The sequence below is a fragment of the Cibotium barometz genome, chromosome 39, assembly GCF_041138505.1.
Source record: "Cibotium barometz isolate CiBa-2024 chromosome 39, ASM4113850v1, whole genome shotgun sequence".
NCBI lineage: Eukaryota > Viridiplantae > Streptophyta > Polypodiopsida > Cyatheales > Cibotiaceae > Cibotium > Cibotium barometz.
The window spans coordinates 141,949-160,261 of record NC_141084.1 but is presented as its reverse complement, the minus strand read 5'-3'; the positions used below and the strand labels follow the sequence as shown (position 1 = coordinate 160,261).

General features: G+C 44.5%; 1 protein-coding gene across 2 annotated transcripts in view; it reads right to left on the bottom strand.

Annotated features, from left to right (window-relative positions):
• Positions 1–17,803, bottom strand: part of LOC147615603 (PH, RCC1 and FYVE domains-containing protein 1-like) — a 60,352-nt gene extending 42,549 nt beyond the window's left edge. Inside the window, exon 1 of one of the 2 annotated variants that reach the window (XM_086778106.1) lies at positions 17,433–17,803. In XM_086778106.1, coding sequence (XP_086634232.1) covers positions 17,433–17,567 — 135 coding nt within the window. In that variant the 5' untranslated portion in view covers positions 17,568–17,803. Of the gene's footprint in view, positions 1–16,789 lie in introns of both variants that reach the window. The other variant, XM_086778107.1, reaches the window with a different exon arrangement.
• Between the last annotated feature and the right edge of the window lie 510 nt (positions 17,804–18,313).

Genomic DNA, 18,313 nt, shown 5'->3' with positions numbered 1-18,313 from the left:
AATGCGAGAAGATTGCTCTAGTAGATGCACAAAGAATGGAACGGGAAGCTTCACTTCTTCCCCCTCCACCAAATACTTGGCGCAAGGAGCATACAATAAATGCTCCAACTCAGCATTCAGCTTCTCATGGAACTCCTGTAAGTGCTACATCTGGCCATTCACCCACTTCTTTTCATATTGCATCATCTCTTGGGAGTGGTGGAAGCTCATTTGATATGCCTACACATGCTCCTTCCAAAGGAAAGGCTAGGCAGTCCACTCTTCACACAGCATGGCATCCACAAAGAAAGGCACAGGTTGATGCTACTGTAGCACGCTTTTTCTACTCTTGTGGGATCTCTTTTAATGTTGCCCGCTCACCATTCTTCAAAGAGATGGTGGCTGAAATTGCAGCATTTGGTGGTGCATACACTCCACCCTCTTATGATGCCTTGAGGGAGAGATTGCTTGAGAATGAGATAACATCCATCAATGAAGCCATTGCACTTGTGAAGGAGAAATGGAGCACATATGGGGTCTCTTTAATGGCTGACAGGTGCGGACAAAAAGGTAACATGTGTGGACAACCCCAAGTGTGAAGGGGGACCAAGGGATTAAACTTTATAAGGTTTATAACCTTGGGTGGCCCTTAGAAAGTTTTAAAAACTTTAAGGGCCACAAGGATAATTATGGAGGGGGGGCTACTCCACTTTTAGAGTACACGCCTCCCTCTCCATCTCTCTCTTGCTTTTGGAAAGGAGAGTCGGCTGGCTGCGTGGAGGAGAGGACGTACAGGTCGCCTAAAGGGGAGCCGTACAGTACAGTAGTTGCAAGGCGACTGGTACAGGCAGGTACAAGCAGGTACAGGCTGGTACAGGCGGTGCAGGCCAGCTGGTGCAGGGGACGTTTCATATAGGCGGCTGCTGCTGCTGCAGGTTTTCTGACGCAGGCGGCTGCAAGGCGACTGGTGCAAGCGGTGCAAGCCAGAGGGTACAGGCGACTGCTCGTCAGTTGGCGCAAGTCGGCTGGTGCAAAACTATACAGGGCAGTTGGTGCAGGCTGAATCCTTCTTTTTCTCTCTCTCTCCAGCCCCCCACATACCGATGCCACACACTACCATCTACTTCACACATGACATGGCAGACATATACACTAGCAGAGTAGAGGATGGGCTCCTCCTCATGAATCCCCTGGCACCTATGGATACTATTACAGCCCAGCTGGCATCACTCCTACACACGGTTGCATTACAGAGCTTCCCACATCGTGTCCACTCAGGAGAGCCTGCGAGATCTGGGACTATGCCCCAGAACAGACGGTATGATGACGAGTGCAGAGCCCTATACTCACGGCTCCGCATACAACGAGCCTTGGGAGCCATCACAGAGCAGGAGTCGAGGAGAGAGATGAGGAGATTTACTCGCCGCAAAAGGCAGGCCTTCGCAGAGATACAAGAGCTAGAGATCTTTCATTTCTTCATGAGTAGAGATAGCCCTATCTCATGGCGGCACTTCAGAGAGCCCCGGACACCGACACCCATTGCAGACCCACAGACATGGCACACATATGCAGAGGGCCTATACCACGCCCCACAACAGCCACCTATACCTCAGCCACACAGGAGCCTCGACCTACCACAGCTAGCTTCTTTACCCACTCGATGGTAAAGGAAGCTATCCGCCGCCTACAGCATGGACGGGCCACCGACCATCTCGAGCCGACCATATGGGCCTACAGGGTGAGCATCTCATATATGCACTAGATTCTTTGGCTCCTTTTCTTGCACACCTGTTTACAGGGCACTAGCAGAGGGTTTGCCTGCGGAGTGGACGATGCACACCATTGTGCCGATCCACAAAACAGGGGATATGCTCGATCCGAGCAACTACAGGACGGTTATGGTTGGCCACGTGTTGGCCAAACTCTATGGTGCAGTGTTGGAGCAAGAGCTTAGCTTATACGCTGAGCGAGCAGATTTACACTCATCAGGGCAGGCAGGCTTCAGGAGAGCTTTCTCTACCACTGACCATGTATTCACTTTGAGATGTATGATTGACCAGGCCAGAGTGAGGAAGAGAAAGCTCTATTGCTGCTTTGTGGATTTCCGCAAGGCATTTGACACAGTACCACGAGAGAGGCTCTTTCAGCGCCTGCAGTCTCTTGGCATACCAGCAGATATGACATGGGGCATCTATGCATTATATGAGCAGGTTTTTGGGCGAGTCAGATGCCCAGGAGGTATGTCCGAGACTATTGCTAGCACCATTGGTGTGAAGCAAGGATGCCCACTTTCCCCCACGCTATTTGGGTCATACATTGATGAGGTGGCTGACTTCATTACATGGGGAGGCGGAGATGGAGTTGATCTAGCAGGTACCTCAGTACATATTATGCTTTATGCTGATGATATTGTATTAGTGTCTGAGTCTCCAGGAGGTCTACAGCAGCATCTACATGCACTCCATGATTTCTACACACAGAGGGGTCTTACTGTGAACTTGGGAAAACCAAGGTTATGGTCTTTCATACATCGAGACAGGGCAGGAGTCAGCTGACATTCACTCTCGCAAGACGCCAGGTGGAGGTGGTGACATCATAGGTGTACCTAGGGGTTACCTTCTCTGCAGAGCAGCCACGCGCTTCACCATGGGTTCAGCAGCCAGAGCCAGATTGACACGGGGATATGCAGCATTGGCTATGCGAGAGAGACTGCCACCAGGTGCATTTTCAGGAACCCCAGACGAAAGGGTGGCTATTTGACACATTAGTCACACCGGCACTGATGTATGGAGCAGCGGTATGAGCGCCAGGACTTGCTACCCATTGGTGGACACAGATAGAGAGACCACAGGTCCTCATGATGGCACGCATGATACGCAGCAAACCGTCAGTACCTCATGACATTATCCGAGTAGAGTTTGTTGCACCTCCTATGATGGTAGAGGCCATATTCCAGACTATATGCCTGCTAGACAGATTTAGAGAGATGCCACAGGACAGATTGTTATACAGAGCTTTTGAGGCATCTAGACAGCTGGCTGAGGCAGGAGACAGAGGATCATGGTATGCACAGGTCACACATTGGTTCTCACAGCATGGCCTAGACATGGATCATCTACCACCATTCCAGTATGACAGGGATGCACCACATATCCGTCTCTCTCATAGTGAGAGGAACATAGAATTGAGACAGGACCTATGGCAGCTCTATACACGAGAGACATGGATATCACCTACACAGCCTCTTCCACCGAAGATGCTATACTACAGAGATCACTTCATGAGTATCACTGATGATGGATTTATAGAGAGGCCTAGATACATGGAGGGCTTTTTACCACAAGGCTCCCGAGTAGCTATTGGTCAGCTTAGAGTCTCATCACATCGATTGGAGATCGAGACTGGCATAGCAGCACGGATCCCCCGAGAGTAGAGGGTATGCAAATTGTGCAGAGAGGAGGTGGAGAGTGAGGAGCATTATGGATGCAGATGCAGAGCATATACAGCCATCAGAGAGAGATATCCCATTTTCTTCAGAGAGCCACATTCCCTACGCCAGATCTTTGAGGCAGCAGACCAGCGTATACTAGGGAGATTCATTCTAGACATACAGCGTCACAGAGAGACATCATTACAGGCTCAGACAGCTCCAGAGGGGGGACGACAGACACAGATTACTACATTTTTTCAGAGATCCACCCCACTCCCAGCCCCTACACAGCACGGAATTACTCTCCAGAGAGCAGAGACACTCAGAGCCTGCGAGAGACAGAGGACACCTGGCTTTCGGTCACCACGCCTATACCAGAGAGAGATGACAGAGATCAAAGCTCAGTTTCACAGAGAGGGTGCGGAGCGACTGGCTCGCTTCAGAGCAGACCCAGGCATGTTCTTCAGGGAGCTAGGGACACCCCCTTCATTGATGTATACCATTCTATACCCCCAGTTGTTAAAAAAGGGGTTGATCCAGCCTAGCTCATCACCCTTTTGCTCACCCGTGCTCTTAGTACAAAAGAAAGATGGTTCTTGGCGCATGTGTATAGATTACAAGGCGCTAAACAAGAACACCATCAAGAATCAATTCCCTATTCTCCGAGGATCGATGACATATTGGACCGCTTACAGGGCTCCACAGTCTTTAGTCGGATAGACTTGAAAAGTGGGTATCATCAGATACGCATTAGTCCCAAGGATGTGCATAAGACAGCATTTCAGACCACTTTTGGGCTATATGAGTTCTTGGTTATGCCCTTTGGTTTGACAAATGCTCCTGCCACATTTAACAGGATGATGGATAGGATTTTCCGGCCTCATAGAGCGTTTGTGGGCACATTCTTTGATGATATGATTGTGCATTCATGCTCAGAGGAGGAGCATAGGAAGCATTTGGCCATTGTGTTTGAAGAACTCCGGAAGCATAGGTTGGTCATTAATGGCAAGAACAGTGAGTTCTTCTTGGAAGAGATACACTTCTTGGGCATATCGTGTCTAAACATAGAGTCCGTATGGATCCTTCGAAAGTCGAAGCAATTCTCAATTGGCCAGATTTTAGGACCGTGCATGATGTACGCAGCTTTTTGGGATTGTGTTCCTATTACAGGCGGTACATACGGTATTTTGCTGAGATTCCTTCGCCCCTTCATGCTTTAACTAAGAAGGGAACTCCGTTTCAATGGGCTAATCGGGAAATTGCAGCCTCTAAAAAGCTTAAAGAAAAGTTTACTTCGGATCCCATATTGGTATTACCGGATCTCCGAAAGGCTTTTGTTGTCCAGTGCGATGCATGTGGGAACAGCATTGGGGCAATTCTCATGCAGGAAGGACATGTGATAGCCTATGAGAGTCGTATATTGTAGAATGCCGAGAAGCATTTACAGGTTTATGAGAAAGAGATGTTGGCTATAATTCATGCTCTTTCTACATGGAAACACTATTTACTTGGGGCTGATTTCACTGTGCAGACAGATCATCAGACCTTGCCTTATTTCCTCACGCAAACTAAACTTTCTAAGAAGCATATGAGATGGGCCAACTTTTTGTCTATGTTCCACTTTCAGATTGTACATGTGGAAGGCAAAAAGAATGTTGTGGCAGATGCTTTGTCACGCAAGCCACAAGTCTCAACAGTTTCACTTGCTTATCATCATGAACTTGATGAGATGAAATAGCACTATGCCTAGGATGAGGGTTTTGGAAGGCTCTATGATCAGATGTCTGAGGGTCAGCGGCATGATCATTATACTCTCAGGGATGTCTTTTTGTCGATGCATGGTAGACTGTGTTTTACCAGGCAATTACGACTCAAGGTTATGATTGAAAGTCATGCTCCACCGTATGCAGGTCATAGAGGTATTGACGCCACAGTAAAGGCAGTTGAGACTTTCTTTTATTGTCCGACCTTGAGAAGAGATGTTGATGTTTTTGTTAGGCAATGCATCGTATGTCAGAAGGTGAAGTTTGACCGTATATGTGTGTGTGTGTGTGTGTGTGTGTGTGTGTGTGCGTGTGTGTGCGCGCGCGCGCGCGTGTGTGTGTGTGTACTGCTGAGCCCTGACGCCATCGCGCCTTGCTAAAGCCCTCGCGCAATCAATTCCGCCTCCTGGGTGCGTCCCACGTCTTCCAGATTGCCGGAACTGCCTGCTTCGTGACCCCTGCTGCGCGCGATTCCAGCTGCTCTCTGCCCGTCTTTTTCCTTCCCCTTCGTAGTTTCCTTCGCAGCTTTTTTTTCTTCCTCCCTGCAACCTTTTAGCCGTACTGTGCTGTTTCTGCCTCTTCCTACTTACGTAACTTCTTAACTCCTTTCAGTCGCTATTGGCCTGTACTTCGACACTTTTTTTCTGCTCCTTCTCTGTAAACTTCGACAGCCTTTCTGCTCTTTCCTTGCCTGTATTTCGACAGTTTTTCTCCTGCCCTTTCTCTGTAAACTTCGACAGCTTTTCTGCTCTTTCCTTTAACTGCTTCAATAATGGCCTCGGGTTTGGAAGTTTGTACATATGCCCGAAAAGACAGGTCAATGGATGCCAAGCGCCGCCTATCAAAGTCATCTTTAATAGATGATGGATTTACCCTGGAAGCTCAATATGTGTTTGATACCTTGAAGGATGACTTTCAGCAGTCACGACAGGAATGGGGCAAACCGATTCCAGAGGTTACTTATAAATTGAAGTTGCCGTCCCTTGTGAATCCCCTCCGGAAGTTGTCTCAAACCGCGGTTATAATTTTCTTTCCAGGAAGAATCCCCGCAGCCAGCGATGTAGCCCAGTGGATTAAGTCCATCCTTGGAGGATGCTTTGTGGAGGGAGTGTATTTTGCTTCCAGAGGCTTTTATGAGGTGCATTTATCAGATGCTTCATGCAAACAGAGGCTTCTTGAATTCTCTCCCTGTTTTATGGGAGGCAAATGGTACATGCTATGCCCTGGTCCCCAAATAAGGACTATCAGAGTCTTATACGGCATCACTGCCCTGTATGGGTTGAGGTTGCTAACTTCCCGGACTATATGCATGAGGAGTTACCTGGCCTGGCTGCTTCCTTGGGACAGGTCATTTGTCCTCCCCGCCCCATGGGAAACCGTAACAGGTTCTGCATTCTCTGGGACACTGACATACCTACCCCTCCTTCTATTGCAGTGGAAGTTGAGGGAGTTAATTTGGGCAAAAAGTATTTTGAATTGAAGTGGGGAGTATTTGCAGGTGCATGTTTTGCCTGTCACAAGTTTGGGCATCTAGCCTCTGAATGCCCAATGGTTCTGCATCAGCCCCCCCCAAATGCCTTGCCACCCCAGACACGGGAGAAGAATGAGAATTTGCAAGCCAAGACAGCAAATACAAATGGAGCAAAGAATACAAAATCAGTCAATCAGTTGCAATCACTTGCAGGAAAAGGAAAAGATAAAGGGAAAGAGAAAATGAAGGAACTTGTGGGGATTGATCAGGACGGTTTTCAACAGCCCAAGAAGGTGGTTGTATTGAAGCAACGCCCCCTTCAATATCGTCAATGGGATGCTTCTTCTCCCTTACCAGGACAAACTTCTACTTCAGCCTCTGCTCCTGTCCTTCAAAATTGGGTGGGGGTTTTGAAGAAGGGCATCCCCATTTGTGAGGTGGAAAATGCTATGTCTGTCATGAGTAATGAAGGCATGCAGCCTATGCAGGCAGAGGCCTAGTCCTCTGATGTTTAGTTCTTATCCTTACTTCTATTGTACACATGGTTGTCATGGTACGAAAATACGATACCGTACGATACGATACCGTACGGGAATTTTTGGTATGATATGAAATTTTCGGATACCGTACGATAAAATACGGTTTTTATTTTTTACACTTACAAGCTATGGAGCTTCAAGCTTGAATGTGAGGGAAGATTGGGAGGGGAGGAGTCTACAGTGCTTGAGAAACCAGTACATGGATATGTGTCTCTCCCGGTTGGATCTCCCGATTGTCTCCAAAAAAGAACCTGGATGGGTAATGCAATACCAAAGGTCTCCCAGTGTAGCGTTTATGACTAAGGGACCGTCCTTGCACAAATATACGAGGAGTGCATCTAGGGTGATAAGTTTAGGGACTCCTCTCTAGATCAAAATGGCCATGTCCAAATGTTCTCCCTCGTGCATAACTTGAGAATCTAATTATCTAGCCTACCTATACCAGGGATCCCCAAGTGTTGTAGCAAGATTCTCTCATCCTACCAATCAAGTGTACACTACCAGTCTACCTCGCCAGGTTTTTTAGGTCTCTCCACAACCCCATATGGAATACTGAGTGGACACGAAAGTTGCGAAGTATTGCGAGCATTTGGGATCTTCGTAAAGCAGGGTTTCTATTTTTTTTTAGCATTTGGAATTTTTTTTCAAGGAAAAAAAAATTGGGGGGGGGGGGGGAACTAACTCGTACCGTACGATATCGTACGAATTCGTACGGTATCATACCGTACGACTCGTACGTATGAACAGGTTCGTACGCGTACGAGAAACAACTATGATTGTACATACCTCTCTCATGCTTCAAACACTTAAGTGCTTTACATACAATGTACAGAGCCTCTGCAATGCCTCAAAGTGGAGACTTTTATGGAATTATGTACATAAAATGCAGCCAGATATAGTTTGTTTGCAAGAGCATAATCAACACTCCATGGCAGGACATCATGCTTTTTTCAGCAGCTATGATATATATTATGCTGGTACCGGTACCTATTCAGGTGTATGCATACTGGTTAGACATGAGTTGGAGCCTCAGTTGGCCTTCAATGACAGCAGTGGCAGATGGATAGTCATACAATGCAATGTCAATGGGGATACTCTTGAGTTTGCATCAGTATATGCCTCCCAGACCTCTGCCATGAGGGCTTCATTGTGGGATTCTATATGCAGATATCCATGGAGATCCAATGCATTCATCTGTGGGGATTTTAATAACTCCCCTCTGCCTAGAGATAACACCACTTCACGATCTCATATGCTATCATTGGAGAGACAGAAATGGGATGACATGCTTCTCTCAGTGCAGGCTGAAGATTTATGGGTACTTCTTCAAGGCTCAGTCCCTGGATATACCTTTCATCATAATGCACTTACTACATATTGGGCAAGGCTTGATAGATGGTATTTGTTTTATCCACAACAATTTGCAGATTTTAGCCCTCATCTCCTTATAGATTTCTCATTGGGCTTATCAGATCATGCTCCATTGTGGATGAATTTGCAGCTTGGCATGCCACTGGACGATTTGCCACTCTTCTCCAGTAGATTATTGCATGTTAATCGGGCTTATTTTCAACAGCAGTACTTTCAGCAGATGATCAGATTTGCCATTCGTCCCTTGTCATTGCATGCACAGGAGGACATGAATTATGCTTGGGACAATTTCGTCTCTCGTATGCAGAATGTCATTAGTGAGTATGGCAAATGGCATATGACAGAATGGAGGAATGAGGTAAAATGGGCAAAAAGGACAGCACAACAATTGACTGAATTTTCTCAATCAAGGCCACTCTCTGATTCAGAAAAGGATTCCCTCTCACATGCTCAATCTAAGCTTGCTGTTAATGATCAGAGGAAATTGCACAAATGGCAGATCAGGGCAAGAATGAAGCCCCTTATGGATAAGGGATGCTCATCAAAAGCCTTTTTCCAGGGCTTGCATGCTACTCGAAAGAAAAATTCATGTCTAAGGGTCAGGAAACTGGATGGCTCTTGGACTCACTCTTTCTCTGATCTCCAAGACGAATGTCACAATTATTTCCAGAAATTGTTCTCAGCTCCCGCTTCCCCATCAAATCAAGTGACTGAAGCCAGGACTGAATTTCTTCAATATGTTTCTGGAATAATTGACCTGGATGATGCTCTTACCTTGGAGAGGCCTTTCACTGACACAAAAATTGATAATGCATTGTTCCACCTCAGCAAATGCAAGTCCCCTGGCTGGGATGGCCTTACGGTGGAATTTTATATTTCTTTTTGGGATGATTTGAAAGAGGTCCTCTTGCGAATGATTAATGTTGCCTGGCAAGAAAATCAGTTGCCGCACTCTTGGAAGCATGGCATAGTCAAGCTTGTGCCCAAAAAACATCTGTGTGATCATATATCGGATTGGAGGACTATTACTTTGATGCCTGTACTTTACAAACTTATTGCCAAGATGATTGTGCATAGGCTTCAGAGGATACTGCATGCAGGCCTTCATCCTCATCAGTATGGGTTTGTCTCGCGAAGACAAATCCATGACAATATATCCAATGCCTTGATTGCAATTGAATATGCTAAGTATTCGCATCAAGATGTGCTTATATTGCAGGTGGATATTGCTAAGGCATTTGACAATGTTCAATGGGATTTTATCTCTCAGATCATGATAAAGTTGGGCTTTGGTCCCAAGATGGCAAATGCTGTTTATTGGCTTTATTCTGGCTCCACTGCTCAGTGCATTCTTGGGGGCCATCTCTCTTGGTCATGGATATTGGGTCGATCAGTTAGACAAGGCTGCCCTCTTACTGCTCTCTTCTATGCAATTGCCACCCATCCTCTTTTGATGTATCTTGATCATTTAACAAACACGGGACAGATGACTCGTCTTAAAATCCCAGGGGCTACATCTTTTTTGGCACAGGCATATGCTGATGATTCCTTCTTCATGCCACAGAATTCTCCTCAGGAACTTCGCATGCTTATGGCCACTCTATCATTATATGGTTTGGCAGCGGGATTGCATGTTAATTTTGACAAATCCAAATTACTTCCCCTGAAACAATGTGACTGGCATTCTATTCTTTGGCCTGGTCAGGTGGTGCATTCCAGAGATGTTGTCAGGCATTTGGGATATCCCATAGGATGGCATATCACCAGAAAGCGGCAGCTAAAATGGATTTTCCAAAGACTTCAACATAAACTGGAATACTGGAAGATTTCTACTTGGCCTCTTCATGTCAGGCTCAGAATAGTACAATCCATTGTCATGTCCTATGTTCAGTTCTATTTGCCTTTACTGCATTGGTCCTCTAGGGATTTTTTATGTCCCAAGCTATGGAGATTTTATGGAAGACTAAAACTGCTATCAAAGCATTGAGACTGATGAAGATGGAAATGGTGTGCTCCCCAAGGATGCATGGTGGGCTTAATGATGAAGATGGAAATGGTGTGCTCCCCAAGGATGCATGGTGGGCTTAATGTTCTCAATATAAGATATCATGTGCTTGCAAGGAAGGCCACTATGTTGCATACTTTCTTCCGCCAACAACAGCCATGGACTTGTATGTTAGCATCCATGTGTGTCAACAGCCATGGACTTGTATGTTAGCATCCATGTGTGTCAACATGAGGACTTGTGCTTATGGTCATTGGATTACGGATCATTGGGAGGTTGTCATTGGGAGATTTGTAGGGAGGATACCTGGTTGTCCTTTCTCTACTGCTCTGATACTTGACTGGAAACAAGTTCTCTCTAAGGTCAAATGGGCTCCTGATAATTGTTTGGGGACAAACTCCATGAGGAAAGAAAGTATTCATTGGAGTGCCATCTTTGACATTCCACTTGCTTTACAGGAACCTGTTCGGGCATACAATCTTATGAAATTGGGAATTAGATACATACATGATGTGGTAGATGATCAGGGATATGTCTTATCCTTTCCTCAGGCCACTGCTTCATATGCATTGGGAATGCATCATAGGTCTATATGGAAGAAAATTGCTGATTTATTACGTCCCTTTCTACCTATTCCACCTATGGCTGATACAGACAGGCTTATGGATTGGCAATTGCAGCCATCTACTACACACTCCCATCCTATTTCTCTTCCTGCCTTGACCTCCATCAAAGCCTACAGCCTTCTTCAGCCTGCCCCATGGATTCAGCAATATGCTAATTCTCTGTGGCACATAAGGAAGCCCCTCTCGTGGTGGCGGAAGAATCTCCGGATGTTGTGGAAGTGTAAAATGCCATTGAAACAAAGACTTTTTCTTTGGAGATGTTTGACAGGCACATTGTCAGTGGGGGTCACACTAGCTAAACGACACATTGCACCATCTACATGTCTAAGATGTCAAGCTCCCTAGGAGACTGTTCCTCATTTACTCTGGCACTGCCCTTGTTCCAGGATCCTCCTCAGGAGAATTTCAGACTTTCTTCGGCTCCGTTTCCCGAGTCATAGCTTCGGGAAACATTTCTGGCTTTTTGGCAGATTTATGCGGTCTTTGTCTCAATACTCACTTTTTCTTTCTTGGGTGAGATATTGGGCCCTTTGGACAATTTGGAGTGAGCATAATTTGGCATACATGGGTCAGCAGAATCATCAGTCATATGAATCCTTCCGAACCTCATTGCGGCAATCCTTATATGATGCCTACCATGAGGGTGATATGGATGCTTCTTGCATAGAGCTTTTCTGTTTATGTTTCTGACATCGGGGATACTCTCCATTTCGGAGACTTCCCACCTTGTAAGCTTCTGAGCATATAAATATACTGCACTGGATATTACAAAAAAAAAAAAAGTGTGTGTGTGTGTGTGTGTGTGTGTGTACATACATACATACATACATAATGGAGTTGATAGTTATATAGTGTTGTGGGTTGACTACCATGAGTATATAACATGCACGTTCCTAAAAGGTGAATTTGGGCATGTTCATGGATTCATCTAGGTATATATATATATATATATATACTAAAAGGTGAATTTGGGCATGTTCGTGGATTCATCTAGGTATATATATATATATATATGTTCGTGGATTCATCTAATATATATATATATATATATATATATATATATATATATATATATATTAGATGAATCCACGAACATACATGTTCGTGGATTCATCTAGGTATATATATATATATATATGTTCGTGGATTCATCTAATATATATATATATATATATATATATATATATATATATATATATATATATATATATATATACGTGTATTAACGCGGCTATTTCCTAAAAATCGCGTGTATTAACGTGGCTACTTCCTAAAAATTGCGTGTATAAACGTGGCTAGATCATTAAAATCGTGTGTATAAACGCGGCTAATTTATCATACACGCAAAAATACATGCGTTTCTACACGCGACGACAATAAATGACAATAGCCTTTTCCATGGGCTCACCCATATCTACCAGTAGCTTCTGCAAAAGCAAGCTACCTCACATGCCCCTATAATCAACCTCTATACTTGACAAAGCAACCATTGTTTGCTTCTTGCTACTCTAACTAACAGCAGCACTCCCAAAGGAAAACATAAAGCCATATATATATATATATATATATATATATATATATATATATATATATATATATATATATATATATATATATATATATATATATATGATGAATCCACGAACATATATATATATATATATACCTAGATGAATCCACGAACATGCATAATATATATATATATATATATATATATATTAGATGAATCCACGAACATATATATATATATATATACCTAGATGAATCCACGAACATGCATATGTTCGTGGATTCATCTAGGTATATATATATATATATATATACCTAGATGAATCCACGAACATGCCCAAATTCACCTTTTAGGAACGTGCATGTTATATACTCATGGTAGTCAACCCACAACACTATATAACTATCAACTCCATTATGCATAATAGTATGGGCTAGATACTACGACATCCCTACTAATGTCATCAGTGCCCAATAGTGGGTGTAGAACTCTGTATCAAGATATGCTGTCTCTCACACACACATAAGAGCATATATTCACACAAAGCCCGTCGTACACTGAGTTTTTTTCAAACCTCCGGAGATGCAAGGCAGACTCGGCCATAATGAATCCTAGCACTAAGGGAAGTAGCAAATAGAAAGAATTAGTACAGCAAATAAGTAGTTGATATGGAAAATGCACCACTATATATATATATATATATACATATATATATATATATATATTATACATATATATATATATTATACATATATATATATATATATTATACATGTATACATACATACATACATACATAGCTATATATACATACATATATATATATATATATATATATATATATATATATATATACATATATATATACATATGTATATATGTATGTATATATATATATGTATATATATATATATATATATACATATACATATATATATGTATATATATGTATATACATATATATACATATATATATGTATATATGTATGTATATATGTATATATGTATGTATGTATGTATATGTATATATATATATGTATATATGTATATATATATATATATGTATATATATATATATATATATATAGCTGTATTGGGGACAGGAGTGTGGTGCGCCTCAAAGAGGAGGAGCAGGGACTGCCATGTTTGCCATCAACACCATCGGGAGAAGCGTTGCACTATAGCAGAATCCATACACTATACAGAAATCCATACAGCCACGTCATCATCACTATACTGCAGAGTGCATCTGTCCCGCTGCTGGAGATCACTGTGTTGGTTGCACCTTCTCTGCCATACTGGCCTACTGTGTGAGCTTTTCTGTCCGTACCCTGCTGGACAGACTGTCCTGCTGTTGGAGCCGCCTTATCCACATACCTGCTGCTGGTGGCTTCCGTGTGATGTACCTGCTACAGGTCGTCGCCAACCACCTGCTTCACTGTGAGCTCCTGTAGAGCATCGTGTGCTGCTACCCTACACTTCTTCAGTACTTTGTGCACGTGTTGGTCGTGCTGGAAATATATACTGGATCGGTTGTTCGGGATGTACCTTTTGTACCAGTTGATGTATAATATGAAATTGGTGTACTTGCAATATTCCATGTGTACTTGCCATTCCTACTTTTGGATATGGCTTTGACCATTCCCTTGGGGCTGCTTGGCTATTGGCTTAAGGCAGCCCATATACAAACAATATAAGGGGGGTGGGGATGTGGATGGAGTGCTAAGGCAAGATGCATCTCTATATGCTGAAGGGGTAGTACAAGCATGCTATGCAAATCTATGTCTAACTCCATCCACTGCCATAAGAGGGATATAAGATATCATACATCGTCGATGCTGAGGTTGTGAATGGCATGAACATGTACCCTGAGTGTGAATGAAAGCGAGCTAGCCTCTCCTGTGTCTCCATCTGGTGTCTCATTCGGATAGCTGCTACCTCTCGGTGACGGAGTCGGGGTGCTCTATGTCCAGTCTGTCTAGGTCTCCTCCTGGCTCTCAATTCCTCTGCTCTCTGTGCGGTCACCCCACGTGGTACATCAGCTAGCACTGGCATAGCTCTCTGGAAGAAATCTATGAGCTGGGACTGTCTCCCGCCCCTAGTGGGAGCGGGTGTCTGGAGGAGTCTCTCTCAAGAACTATGAAGCTCTAGTAGTAGTCTGCCAAGCTGTCGCTGGTCTGAGGCCTCCATCAACTGATGTAGTGAAGAGTGCTCCTCAAACAATCTTGCATATCTATCTCTGACCCCCTGGTGGGCTCTACATCTACATACAAAGTGATCCTCAGTCTCCGCCTCCTCGCGGCACAATCTGCATATCCGCTCAGCTCTGGGAACCCGTGCCGCTCTCCCAGCCTCTATCTCTAGCTGATGTGATGAGACTCGTAGCTGTCCAATAGCAACACGAGAGCTGTGGGGCATGTATACATCCATGTACCGCGGTCGATGTATAAACCCATCCCCTGAGATGCTCATAAAGTGGTCTCTGTAATACAACATCTTCGGTGGTAGTGGGCTCTCTGGTGTTGTCCATGTCTCCTGTATGTAGTGCTGCCATATGTCCTATCTCATCACTCTGTTCCTCTCATTGAGAGAGAGGTAACCCCGTGGAGCAGACTGATCATACTAAAAAGGTGGCAACCGCTCAATGTCTATCCCATGATGTGAGAACCACTGTAGCATCTGTGCATACCAAGATCCAGTGTGTCCAGCCTCGGCCAGCTGTCTGGATGCCTCAAAAGCTCGGCGGGATAATCTCTCCGTGGGCATCTCCCTCATCCTATATATAAAGGAGATCGTCTGGAACAATGCCTCCACTGCCATAGGTGGTGCAGCAAACTCAGCTCGAACAATGTCATGCGGGACGGTTGGTTTGCTGCGTATCATCCTCGAGAGCATCAAGATCTGTGGTCTCTCCAGCTGTACCCATGTGGAGGCTACAAGCCCTGGTGCCCAAACCGCTGCTGCATACATCAAGGCTAGTGTCACTAATGTATTAAAGAGCCACCCCTTCGTCCGGGGTTCCTGAAAATGTGCCTGATGACACTGACGCTCAAGGCCAGCAAGAGCTACATACCCCCGGGTCACTCTGTCTCGGACTGCCTCAGCCATGGAGAAGCGTCCAGCTGAGCTAGTAAATGTGATGCCAAGGTAAACATAAGAGCTCACCACCTCGACCCGCCCTCCTGCTAATGTGAGAGTAGTGTGGCTCCTAACTGCGGGTGAAGTGTGGAAGATCATAACCTTTTTTCCAAGGTTCACTGTGAGCCCCTGCTGTGCGCAGAAGTCATCAAGAGCCACAAGGTGTCTTTGAAGCCCAACCTGCGTGTCGGACACCAAGATGATGTCATCAGCATAAAGCATAACATGGACAGTAATACCTGATAGCTCAACCCCAGAGCCTCCTCCCTGTGTGATGTAATCGACCACCTCATCAATATAGAGCCCAAAGAGCGTGGGGGAGAGCGGGCACCCCTGCTTCACACCAATGGTGCTAGCAACTGTGTCGGACAAGCCTCCTGGGCATCGGACTCTCCCAAAGACCTGCTCATATAGCCTGTATATGCCCCACATCATGTCTGAAGGTATGCCTAGTGTCTGTAGTCGCCGAAAGAGGCGCTCTTTGGGCACAGTATCAAATGCCTTGCGGAAATCCACAAAGCAACAATAGAGCCGTTGCCTCCGTGCCTTGGCTTGCGGAACTTCTTTGCCACATGGCATACATATTCACCTTGATCAAAGTCCTTGGCCACATACCCATCTGCATGCACATGGACCTCGATCTGGATCCATGTGCACCTTCTATGGCATTGCACACAAACCTCTATCAAGGTTTTTGAGCATCTCTCGGATGCATGTCATTTATGGTGGGACCACACAATCACAAAATTCCTAGGCAAGTAGATGCAATCAAATGGATACCCTTCCATAAGCTCCTGGCTAGAGATGGCAAGCTTCCAGCTAGAAAAGGCTTTGAGGTGACAGACTCAGTCTACAAGAACCAAGCTAGTCATCTTACCACACCAACGAAAGCCTTTTCAAAAAATTAACCTGCAAAATTAATTTAAAAAAACAATGTACAATTATAGTATATCTAACCTGTTCGATGTCCCGTTCAACTGTTCGTCCAATATCAGCCATCCTGATTGTTTAATTCTATCAACAATGAGACGACCAATGATTGATAAGCTTCTATCACACCAAAGACTGCCAATGGAATCAAGAGGGTACAGCATTGCAAGGATTGCAGAGCCCTTGTTTGGTAGAACATGGTGGAGTACGAGTAGTAAGATGCATGGCCATTATGGGTGTATGGGTAGCATGATGATGCATGGCCATGGTGTTGAAATAATCCTTCACTGCTGTAGACACCATGCGAGCCACTGAAACCAATCCAAGAACTGCGTCTCTTCTGAGAGAAGAAGCATGCCGCACAAGCCCTTGCCTTAAGAAAACTGGTAACGTATAATCCTTCAAATACGTTCTAATTTTGCCCTGTACATGGTCCCAGCATTATACAGCAATTGAGACCGAAACCCTAAACACCTAGCTCCGGCACAATGCTTGACAATTTCCAACGATTGGAGGTTCTTCCGACAACATTCACTGACCGGCAGCAAAATTCTCCCTGTTTCGAGCCAAGACGCAGCTCCAATTGCAGGAAATGTTCACTGTAGTCCTCGCTGTGCAATTCCGTCCAGAAGATGCACGCCAAAAATCCCAAGAGAGAGCTGATAAGTACCTGGAGCGAGAATTGGAGGCGCTCCTGATGCCGGTTTCTGAAGCAAATGCTGGGCGAAAATTCCGACGGGAAATTCCTGCGAGCTCCAGCAAGAGGAAGCAGAAGAAAATGCAGAAGAAGCCTTAAAATCTGCATCAGAACTCTTGCAAATTTTGCAGTTTACCGTCACGAATGCAGGCTCCCTCACGAAGAAGAAACGCTAGAAACCTCTGGGCCAGAACCCCTTCATCGAAAACCCTACGAGCTTCTGCATCAGAAACCCTTGAAAATTAAAATCCTCTAAATTACGAGGAAGAAAATCACGAGGACGATCTAACAAGCACAGAGAAAAACAAGTCCACATATTTGGAAAAATAATGCCATAAAATCCGTGTTGCTGGGGAAACTAATAATTAAATAAACCCCCCCGACCGTGACCTTTCGGACCCGTTTAAAAAAGTTCACCCTATCTCTCACTTTCCTTGAATTCCTTATCCATGCCCTCCAACTATATAATCACCTATTCATTAATTAATCAAGCCCTATTGCATGCAGGCATGCACAAATTAAAAAGATGAAGATACTGTCGAAAATGCGATATTAATAAATCAAATTCCAAAGAAAACATCATAGGCACATATTGGCTTGATTAATTAATGAACACTTTAGTCTATTATCTGGCTTGATTAATTAATGAATACCTTAGTCTATTCTAAGGTATTATCGTTCATACACAAGCAAGCGTCCATCAACCAATCTCTCTCTCTCTCTCTCTCTCTCTCTCTCTATCACGTGGAGACACTATTGCAGAAATTTTTTTTAATCACACATCATTCATCTCTCCAACAACCTCTTCGTCCTTAACACACAAGCAGACATCTCTCTCTCTCTCTCTCTCTCTC